A 12,190-nucleotide genomic window follows, 5' to 3' on the forward strand; every position below is an offset into this window, starting at 1 on the left:
TGTTATAGCAGACAACTCTCTAACTTAAGTTTTCAGTAATACTCAAGTTGCATCAAACTCACAGGCAATTTATGATAGTTCATAATATGAAGTGTTATACAAGTCTTTTAAGTCAGATTTGACTCATCTATTTAAATTTCCTGATAATTTGAAAACACACCAGCTCTGATCCCACCAGTACACAGTGCTCCAGTGCAATGTTTGTCAGATATTAACAAACTGAATCCTCTCTCTCTTCCTTTTCTCTTTCTTTTGTTCAGTCAGCCGAGAGTAAGTTTAGAGACAGAAAAAGTGTGTTTCTTTTTACTGTCTCAGCCACATGAATAGAATACATCATTCTTAGGATACAATGGCAAGTGTGAATTAAAGAGATCTAAGACTTCTAAGCCAGTGAAAAGGACAGACCATCCTTCCATGAAACCATGCAGAGACTAATTAACAATTCAGCTGAAAGTAAACTCTGAAAGATTCTTTTCATAGTAGTTTGCCAGCTCTCTGACTCACTCCACAGTCTCAGGAGTGCTGGGGCTGAGAGAAGAGGAGCAAGGGAAAGGCACAGGGATGAGACAGAAGAATGGAATTGCCTTTTCCAGACCTTATATTTGCTTACTCTCTCAGTGAAACAAATACATGGGGACTTTCAGCAGAGGATAACAAGACCTGAGACTACTTTCACAGGTATATAGTGTCAAAATGTATGAAACAAAGCTAACCCAGCTACATAATTTCTACTTTCAGAGAAACTCCATAGCTTGGACCAAACAAAGCTGAGATAGTTTTTACCCAAGCATATGTACTGAACCAATGAGACTATATATACATAAATAACACTGGGGTTGTTTCCCACTGACACTGAGAAGACCAGTGCTATCTAACAGGACATTTTACATTTTTGCTCTGTGCACACAAAACTATCCAGACTTTTAAAAAGCACGAAGAGTTCAGCAGAGACTGATGTGTACTGCCAAAGTACTTCATGAAAAGCCTTTAGATGACTTTTCAAAAAGAAGAGGAGAACAAATAACAGATTCAATGTCCTATTGCCTTTACAATCTCAACTACACAATTTGACACATGAAAGAAGGGAGGGGTACAATTGCAGCCATTTCCATTTCCAATTCAATGTCACTCCTCACAGTAAATGTTTTTCCCCTTCTGCAATGAAGACTAAACAAAGTTATGTAAAATCCTTGTGGACAGAGCGAGATCCTTCTTCCTTCACCTCCATGATGCTATTGTAACTCCCAGCTCTATAAGAGCATTTCACACCTATGTTAAGACACTGTATTCTGAATGTACTTGCCATTGGTGTCATGTTGCATCTTAAAAATTAATAAGCTTAATTACCATGTGATTATTAAATGCTAGTAACAAAGTCAAATAATCTAATAATAAGAAAAGTTTGTAAAAAGACAACCACCACATATGGTACAGCCCCAATTACTTACCTTGCACTCTTGGAAAACCCATTCTTGAGGTCCTTCTGTACGTAGTTTTTGAATATATTGAAACATGTGCAAAATAATATCTTCAACATGCACTGAAAAGAAAAAAATACTAAATTCACTCAGATCTGCACAGAGAAGAAATTTAACAAACACAAACATGGTTTTATTTTCAATTACACTTTGATATATCAAGATCTTTAAGTACATCTGCAATCCCACCAACAAAGTTAAACTTGCTTTTCTCAAACATGAATTTAAGGTGTTTATGTCCCCAGCTAATTCCACAAACATGTCTTTATGTGAAAATATTGATTTAAAATACAATTTAACTCAGGTCTAAATAGCATGAATAAGTAGCACACAAAGGTATTAAAAGCTCTCCTTTTAAATAAGTTTATTTAAAGTATTTAATTAGCTAATTTAATATAACCTTAAATAAGTTGATTTCTTATGTTAGGGGAAGTGTGTTAGCATACTTAGAGGAACTAAACACAGAATAATAACAAGTTAATTAAAATAAACTGGCTTTCAAGCTATATAATAACAATTAGTCTCTTCAGATACAAACACAAAACCATCACATCAGCAATAACACGGAATACAGACAGAGTGCTTCACTTACAAAGTCCTTCTTCGGTCAAGTCCACATTAATGATGAAAAACATGAAACCTCTAGCACCTTCCTTCTGGCCTCCAACAAGTGTATTTACCCATCCTATGTCATTAAAAAGAAACCATTTTACATAAAAATATCTATAAAAATTTATGCAACTTTTTGCATGCTTCAACAACATCATTTTTTTAAATCCTCTTTTGATTAATTTATATGTTTTCCTTTATTTCCTTAATGTCTATACCAACAGTCCAAGTTAAACATAACACAAGTTAGGATCTATCTGATTTTGTACTCAGAGTGATATGACAAACTCAGGATCATTTGATTACTGGATAATTTACTTCTGTTTGGAACAGAATGATACAAAGTAAAACAGCAAAAGGTACACCATTGAAAACTTCCAGACACTAAGGGACCTGACAGTAATTTCAAAGTTAGTGACAGAATAGAAACAAGATCATTATGCCAAAGGTCATATAACTCTCTAAACATGGCGCATAAAGGGAAGTCCAAGAAATAATAGCCTCAGCAGCCTGAATGACTGATACCTGTTTATTCCTAGCTGCTGAGAAACATAAATAAAGCACAAAATTACTTAATAGTTCAAATCATTCAAACAGATGAAGGCTTTAACACAGAGGTCTATTCTAAGTGAAATGTAGCTAAACTTTAAAAAACTGTGTGATCAAATATTTTTCAATTCTCTACCTTCAAAGGACTTACCTTTGGCTTTAAGCTCTGATAGAAGACTCCCTGGGCCTTCATGCCCAATCAGATGGCCAAGGTAATGGCCAGGGTTTGATTTATAGTACTTCTGAAGGTCTGGTATAGGAAATGTGACATAGAGATTTCTAATGTCCTTAATGGGTACCACTTTGTAAAGTTGCTGAGGGGAAAAACAAACAAGAAGACCCATAAACAAAGGAAAACTCATTTACTGTATTCATCTCAGGAGCATGTATCATATTCCCTTCACACACACACATTACAAACACATCTCCCAAATCTCAAAACTTAGGGCAACAGTTCAGCCATTCATGATACAAACAAAGAAAATTAATTATCTCACAGTTGCTTACAACTGCAACCAAGTGTGCAACATTTACTATAAACTATACAAAACTATACTCAGCATGGAAAAGTGGGTGGAAAATAAATAAAGAAATAGGGAATTTAAAAGGGATATTGATAAAAGAGTAGTGAAGTGAGCAACATATTACTGAAACATAAAAATTAACATTTAAAATATACACTCTGGATGGGAGACATATCTCTATACGTACCCGGAGATGCTCTTCTTGGAAAGGATGTTCAGGAAACTCTGGTATAGGGACATTTTTATTTTCTACTTCTGAAAATAGCTTTACCACTAAGCAAGTCAGCTCATCCAAGGATTCTAGAACAAAGAAACATTAGGAAAAACACGGTCATTATACAAGGATTCTCACAAATTTTTTTTTATTGTTTGGGAGACTCATGAATTATACAGAAAAATGTTTTTAATGGTGTTACAGTTTTTAATTTCAGAAAGAAAATATTCACATTTAAATTCTGAACTGTAACATGCTTTAGAAGCACCATGCTTATTAAAGAAAGTCTTCAATCATTATTAATATAAGTCCTTTAACTGAAAATATATGTTTTGCAGATTAACCTAAGCTAAAACTGAAAGATACATGAGATATCAAACACTTAAAAAAATAAACATTCCACAAAAAGCTTAAGGGACATGGAATTACAGCTGCAAATTTTCTAGAGTGAAAGCAGCTTTGCCAAAACTTGAATTTTCTTTAGCCTCAGCTCATGCCCAGTACTTCAGGTACACTGTGAGCCAGGTCTATCCTTAGCACCCAAAACACACACACTTGTGACCTGTTCAAACACTTCTAATTTTACATGCATTCTAATTTCAGTCTGTGACTGCACTACTTTGCAAGAATGAGAGAAGACCTCTCACAGAAAGAATACAATGATGTACATTAACCCACCAAAATTGACCTAGACCATTTCTGTTGAAATTCTGCCTTCAAAATTGCTTTCTGCCTCAAAAATGCATTTTGGAGCACTTCTCAAAGTAAGCAAAAAGAAAGATACTACTGACAATTTTTTAGTGAAAGGCTTCCAAGGGTGGGCACTGGAAGAAACAAAACATCAGTTTCTTGGACGTCTCAAAGTACAACCTTAAATCCTGGAAGATTTATAAAAGCATTTACCTTGTTATCAAAACAATCCCAGTTAGACTGAGAAAGTAGAATCTTTCCTGCCCAATATACACATGCTCCTACAGTACACTAACAGAACTGTCCAGGGGAAAAAAACTAACAAAGCAATGGAAACTAAGAGGGTCCACTATACATTAAAATTTTGTGAACTGCAAGTTATTCTATTAAAAACCACCAATTTTTATGCATATCAGCAAAATAAACATTCATTTAATCTTGCAGGGACAGTTTTCCTTAGTACAGATTTACAGTCGCCAAGGTGATTCTTACTGAAAAAGTTCCCATGTAAAATTCCTCAGTGAACTTGCTTTTGATTACATTAAAAGCTTGTTTTCTTCCATTCGTACTCACCATCTCAACATTACTGTGAAACACCATACAAATACAAGTCTGACAGTGCATTTTCAAAAAGCAAACAGTTTTTAACACATTGTTATTAAGCTTTTGCCAAACCTATGCAAGATACCATCTCGACTGTGGAAGGTTCTAAGCAGCTGGAACCTCCATTTTATTTTCCTTAAGTATATATGTAAAGTCTTAACCAACCAACAGAACAAACTTACCTCTTCCTAAGACACAAATAGCCATTAAATTTGATGAATAATAAGTAGAATGGAACTTCAGTAGCTCTTGCCTTACATCTATTCCTTCTTGGGTTGGTCTAGTTTCCAGAGTGAATTTGTTCCCTGTAACAGAAAAACAATTAAAAATATTTGATGTTTAACAACATTTAATGTTCATTAACTTACAAATCAAAAAGAAATATATAAATTAGTCACTCTGCATTCCTTTAGATGGATAGCAATTTTAAAAATAATCAATATTCATAATAAGAAAACTAGATAAATATGGTCTTCTGTTTTAAATATTTTGTCTATATTCCTCACCATCTGCAGACAAATTAAATGGCTAAGTTCTAGACAACCTACTCTGTTTACTCCCACAGCATCAACACCTAAGTTAAAATAGAATAACATAGTTAAAGCTTCAGTCAATAACTCTACTGTTACAGTACTGGAGGACTTTAGGAAGCAACAGTCAGAAGACACCTTGCAAATGTAGGAAAACGGACAATAGCCAGTGCAGAAGTGCCTGGAAAATTACTTGACACTGAGGGTAATGATGGAGAAGAATCACCATCACAAGCATTAAATTCATGGAGATCAGTGAAGGATATCTGGGGAAAAATGCACACCCTTAAAAAGACAACTGGAAGGTGCATTTGTTTCTATGGACAGAGAAGGAATTATAGAAGGTTTGCTGACCAAACAGGGTGCATAGTAATGAGGAGTGATGTGAAGCATCAAATGGAGTAATTCCCACACTCTGCTAGATTAACATCTCAGCTGATCAAAAGGAAACAATAATGATGCCAAATGCATCACAGTTGCCATCCCTTTGGGTAAATAAAAACCAGCAAAGCTGAGCCCTACTTCTGCATAGTCATACTTACTGGAAGGCTATGTGCTGTAATTTTATTTTAGAATCAGAACCTAATCTAAGGAGATAGGAACATGACTATTACTGTTGAATTACTGTTGAATTTTGGGAAAAGTTTGGGTATTCTCCCCCTAAAACAGTTCACTTGTGTGAGCTAGACAACCTTCTTAAACTGCACAAAACTATTTCTGCAATTTCCGCTTATGTTTTCTGTGTGCTACATAAAAATTAAATAATGTCTTCAGCAGCAGAGATTACAGAATATACTTCGAACACCTGCCTACTAATTTACAGCTCCAAAGGTGTCATTTAAAAATTTACCTATTTGAAGAATGGCGTTATAGTTTCATTTTTACAGACAGCCTCTCTTTACTGGTCAACAGAGCAATACCTGCTCTTGCAGCAGGTGGCTACCAGACCCATAAATATGTTCTCCATCAACAGATGTAAAGATACATCTTGTCTTTTTAGAGACAGAGGAAGAAACCACTGCCTTAAAGCTCATTATCTGCTCTCCCATCCTCCTACTGCACACAATACTTGAGTTGATTATTCATAAAGCAAACTGACCCATCCACAAAACACATTTTTGAGCACATTATACTCAATGATTAAACAGTGCAGTCCTGTAACTTTGAAGGCTTCAAAAATAAATTCATGTAGAAAATCATGTCTATCAAAAAAACCACCCAATATTTAGACTTCTACCAAATCATCAAACATTTGTGGTTTTGTCCAGAACTATGGTATCTTAACATTAATGCTTTTTGAATTGAGGTTCTGTGGTGTTTATTTTAATTTGTTACTAAGCATTCTGTCAATAATTAAGTCCGAACAACAACAAAAAAATTAAATACAGTGGTAGGATTGGGATTTGTCCAAGATCATTTTATCTGTCCATCTTCTACTGTCATGCTCTATGGTTTAGATTTTGTTTCTATATTCCTACTCAATAATTTTCACAGTATTTTGCTGGTCTTTCTGATTTGACCTAGTCACTGTCATCTAGTCTAAATGCAATATTAAGTAACAAAAAGCATGCAGCTAACAGCAATTTAAACACAATTCATTCTCTTTGTTATACACAAAGACTCAGCAGTACCAAATTATGACAAACCCAGTAACTGGAAAACAGCACTCACTGCAGTAATTACCAGAACTGTACAGATTGATTCATCATTGTACTCACAAGTCTTGGATCACTCTTTTTCCTATGCTTTTGTCTAGCTCTGTTTAGTCTATGATGCGAAAAATGTGATAAAGCACCATAATAAACATTATGAGGAGAGGAAAATAAGAGAATTGCTGAAGTCTGTCTTTGGAAATTTCATATAAACAATAATACTATGTATGTTATACAGAACTCCACTGGATAATTATACTCTGACAAACCTGTTCCAAATTTACTGAAGGGATGGTTGGGGTTTCCAGTAGCCTTCTCCAATTGAAACAACCTCCAGGCATCATTCATCAGATTCTTCTCATGCTCAGAATCAACAGCATTCACTTCCCTATCTTTGCAACTTTCATCAAACAGGGGGCACAGGAAAAACTGGGCAAATCTAAAGAGAAAAAAATTTAGTTCAAGTCAAGAGTACTATACATAAATTGTAACAGAAAAGTATAAAGCTTGGTACCTCCTGAAAACAGATGAATACCTTATTTTTTAATGCAGAACTTACTAATTCTGTACGTTTTGATGCTAATTTAATATTATTTCTCAATTTCTTAGTTTATAAATGCAAACAACAACATGTTCATCATACAAGGTAGTACAAGAATCAGGAGCATCACAATTACCACAGTGAAAATTTCTCCTGTTCTTAGGTTTAGCTGCAAGAGGGTCTTAATTTCACCAATCAAATATATCTTGTCAGACATGCAGGGAGAAACCAAAGAGAGAACTCACTGTACTTCACTGACTATACACCTTTTAATTTCTGTCCCCTCCCCCAAAACACTGAGATTTCAGCAAGTTCTCCTTATTGAGCATCCTTAAATATTTCTAGATTTCACCCCTGTTTTGCTTTCAATAAGGATCCCATGGGATGCACAGCATTTGATTGCACCATCCCGTATTTGCACAATGTGTAAACTCATGATCATACTCTTTGTCCCACATTTCCAAAAATATTCAGTGTAAATACAACATTTAAACTTCCAAAATTGTGTCACAATGAAGAACTCTCCTAAATAAAACAAAAAATCTGAGTAAGACTTTCAAGCTGAGAAATATCTGGTTATCATATTTAACAAAAGATGGTTTTTACATTTTTTAAAATATCATAATGATAGAGTTATAAAAAAACTTTTACACTAATAAATTCAAGTAGAACCTCTGTGACAAAAAAATTAAATACTAAAAAAAATGTGTTTACCTATCCAGTGCACCTTCTAGATGTTCATGTGACACATCAAAGTAGTAGTTGGTATGTTCTCCACTCGTGAAAGCATTTGAGCTCCCGGCATGCTCACTTAGAAATTGGCTGTACTCATTTTCTTTCGGATATTTCTTGGTTCCCAGGAACAACATATGCTCACAAAAATGACTAAGCCCAGCAATGTTGGGGGGATCGGACAACGATCCTACAAGAGGAAAAATTTCATGTAACCATTCACAAAATGTAATACTAAAACATTAAATCTTTTAAAGTACTCTCTATTACAGTATGTTGCTTCAGGCAATTATATCAATTCTGTGGCTGTAAGAAGACACTTGTGCAACAACAGTCAACTAAACTTAATATTCAAAAAAATATTTTAAAAATCAGAATTAGCAACTGAACCAATTAGTGTATCAAACCGCCTCTCCAGTTCAGCTTCCAATTCCTTATACAGATGATTTTCAATTGAAGTACATGACTCATAATCTGTAAAGACCTGGCAAATCACACTGCTCTGAAATCTATACCTTGACTTTAATAAGTGCATTGTGTTAAGAGGCAGCAATTGCCAACCATAATTAAAGAGGTATTTATCCTATGGTTTATAGGACGAGTGATAACCTGTAATTGCCTGAACACATGCAGCTATGGATGACCAGCTAATAGGCATGAAGGCAAACAGATTAAAAGACAACAATGATTTGTAAGAATGGAAGACAAAGGCCGAAGTCTGAGAGTGGCAGTCCTGCCTTGGAGTGTGCAGCAATGTGTAGTGGGAGAGTGGAGATGAAGGCAACAGATACATCACCTCCAGCACACGTGCAGGAATCGGATGCTGCAGTTGGCTATCACTAACACAGGACCTAAACAAAACCACATTCAGGGTGCTCAGAACTACCTAATGATCTGGGACACCCATCTCCACAGCAAAAAAGAACAGAAGTTTTTGAAGTCCCTCTATTACTTCTGCCCTAACACAACCAGCAGCAAGAGCTCCCACTTACAGACATGGCAAGAGGGTGTTTAGATTATACACACATGAATTGTACTTTCCAATCAACTGAAAATCTACAGTTTGAGATATAGCTCAGATATAAGAAAAGACTTCCATTATTCCCAAGAGTCAAAGCAATTCCCTTCCCCTTCTATTTCCCATATTTCTGTTGCACACATAAGCACCACTAAAGTTAGGGAGTGCCTCTCTAACTTCCCTAGCACTACAGCATTTTCTCACCTCTACACATCAACAACTTAGCATGAAAAAAAAAAGTCTGACATGACAGATGGAGCTGTCTGAAATAATTGCACTTGCACCCGCCCCTTTTCTGCTTACAAAAGATCTTTCATAACATGAAACTTAATGGTTAAAGGCAGTCTTTCGACTGACTGAGCTACACTTGAGTAAACACAGAGCACAATAAGAGCATTTAGCTCTAATAATTTTCAATTTGATGTGCCAAAGAATTAAATAAACTATAAATTACAATAAAGGCTAGGCTGCCAACTGCATACCACTACTGTCAGTTTATTTGCATCAAGATACCAAAACCTGAAGCATTTTTATTAATGATGTAACGAACACAACATGAATTGAATACCTATGTGGACATCAAGTGCTGCTGAGGACTTATCTGTGGTGGGGTCACTAATGAGAAGAGCTTTAATGCCATTTGCCAGTTCCAGTCCACGATATTCTCGTTTATCTTCAGGTGATTTGATAATTTCATTTGTTATTCTCTTAATAGCTGGATTGTTCATTTTGTTGTTTGTCTCCTTTTGAAACCTTGAAGAAAACAGAAGAAATTTTTTACTATTTTCACTTAAGCCTTGCTAAAATTTTAATACTATGCTAGACAAAACAGGGTTATACGAATAGCCAGAAGTTCTATTATGCGCAAAATTCACTGAACTTGCCTAAAATTCAGATCCTGAAACATACTGCTGCTAAAACAAAAAAGAAACCTTGAAGACCAAGAAACACAATAAAGATGTATATAATTTAACTGAATGCTTCAAGTATCACATTAATTGTAATTTACACAACCCAAATTTAATAAATGTCATCCCCTTATTTGATTATTATAAAAAATAAATAAAATTAAACGTATCCTGCTATTTCAAGTATAATTTAAAATTTCAGGGAAGTATTTCACATATCTGAATTGCTGATTATATTACAAGTGTGGTAACTCTGATTGTCAAATAAACAACATTCCACTAACAAACCACTGGATTTGTACACTCAAGCAAGAAACGGTGACACTGTTTGCAATAGTGCCGTAATACGAAGACTGCAAAACTGCCATGATATACAGGAATAGATTGCCTCACATATTTAAACTTCCACCATTAGTTTAACAGATGCTACAAGACACCCTTCTTTAAAGGAATGATTCTGAAATGCTAAGGAATTAAGTGTGGCTGATTTAGAATCTGAATGTCTCCAAGCAAAAGCTATAAACAATATGAAGTAACTTTTTAAAATGTGTGGCTCAGTGCATTTTAGAAGGAAACATATAAACTAGTAAAACATGGTTTTCTCACCATTAAATTCTTTGAAAAACAGAAAGACAGTCAAATGTAATCACTAAACAGTAGCTGAAATGCTGAATTTAAATTCAAATTTGTACACTCTCATCTAAACTGGTCATTGATCCACTAGGTTAACCCTGTACTCAGGCTAATCCTGTTTGGAATATCCGTGGGTCTTCTTGCACCAAAAAAATGCAGATACCATTGAAATACAAAGATTACTCCAAGTACCACAATATCCCTGTTTCTCTGCATCAACAGCATGGATACAAACCATGCTGACAGTTAAAAGATGCCTCCATATTCAAAGTTCAGAGTCTTAACAAATACTCTACTAAAATTAATTTAAACACAATTCATTAATTGTGTTTAATTAATAAGCTACTGTGTAAAATTTGTGAAGTGAGAATAGATACTTTTCATATATGAAAATCAGTAACTAAACTGTTCCAAACTGTTTTTCACTTGCACACAAACTGGACTGACAACAAGTATGTGGGAGAACAAGATGTCCCTTAAGCTCCTGATTCTGTATCTGCTAATGAACACATATACCTTGGTATTCAGCTAGAATATTCTATCTCAATAAGATACTAGTTGCTTGTCAGAAGACACATATATATGATAAACTACTTGAGTTGTGGGGTTTTTTAAATGTTATACAATTTCCTTGTCATCTGATATTGCCTTGTTATTTCTATACCCCATCACTAAGTCACAGAAGTTTACTGTTTGTTCAGATGACTCATATTTCCAATGTGATTCATCAAATTATGTAGCTATGAAAGCTTATGAGATTTCAATTGATGTCTTATGAAGCTGTACACCTCCACTCCATTTTATTATGATTCCCTACTTCTGCCTCCTTCATAGTCTACTTCCAGCTTGGTAGTGAAATTCCAGTACAGGAGAAATCTACAATTTTCAAAAGGATGACATCAGTAATTAAGCCCTCAAATCAAGGACTGAAATTTGTATCTCCACCTTCACTGTTATTTCAATGGGCATAGTGAATATAACATTCTCTAACTTAAAATGGGTTTGCATGATTACCTACGATTATTTTGCTGCAAAGTGAATCATAGTACCAGACAACTCGAATAAAAGCAAGGGCTGATCAACTATGCAATACTCCTGGAAGGCAAATATGTCAAAAGGGCAAGACAACTCCTTTCTGCTTAAGTACTGTTCCTCCTGCTGATATGTTACTACAGTACAAAAGTGAAAAAACTTCACTTTAGAAAGAACTTTTATACCATTACGTTTTCTTAAGGAGTAAACTGTAGGACCCAATACTAAACATTCCCTCGTATGACTGTTTTCCTGTGCAGCTTTCAAGTAAGTGCAGACGCTTTATAAAAATATCACATTCCATTCCTTCACACCAGAATCCTGAAACTCTATAAATCAATTCCTGACAATAGAACTGCTTTTAACCACAGGAAAAAAAAAAAAAAAAAAAAAAAAGACAACCAGAAATTCTGTAGTTATTTTTTGAGAAGTAGCTTAATTTCTAAAGCCATGTTCAGAAGCTGTCCTAAAGTCCAT

General features: G+C 34.9%; 1 protein-coding gene across 10 annotated transcripts in view; it reads right to left on the reverse strand.

Annotated features, from left to right (window-relative positions):
* The window catches only part of IDE (insulin degrading enzyme), a 61,875-nt gene that overhangs the window by 36,357 nt on the left and 13,328 nt on the right, over window positions 1–12,190 (reverse strand). For all 10 annotated transcript variants that reach the window (XM_086899536.1, XM_023929658.2, XM_086899533.1 and 7 more), the window contains 8 exons: window positions 9,709–9,893; window positions 8,105–8,312; window positions 7,119–7,288; window positions 4,850–4,972; window positions 3,348–3,460; window positions 2,788–2,950; window positions 2,071–2,163; window positions 1,449–1,540 (listed from right to left, as the gene is read on the reverse strand). In XM_086899536.1, the coding sequence (XP_086755662.1) occupies window positions 1,449–1,540; window positions 2,071–2,163; window positions 2,788–2,950; window positions 3,348–3,460; window positions 4,850–4,972; window positions 7,119–7,288; window positions 8,105–8,312; window positions 9,709–9,868 (1,122 nt within the window). In that variant the 5' untranslated portion in view covers window positions 9,869–9,893. The remainder of the gene's footprint in view (window positions 1–1,448; window positions 1,541–2,070; window positions 2,164–2,787; window positions 2,951–3,347; window positions 3,461–4,849; window positions 4,973–7,118; window positions 7,289–8,104; window positions 8,313–9,708; window positions 9,894–12,190) is intronic.

Source organism: Cyanistes caeruleus, chromosome 8, assembly GCF_971803275.1.
Source record: "Cyanistes caeruleus chromosome 8, bCyaCae1.hap1.1, whole genome shotgun sequence".
Taxonomy (NCBI): Eukaryota; Metazoa; Chordata; class Aves; order Passeriformes; family Paridae; genus Cyanistes; species Cyanistes caeruleus.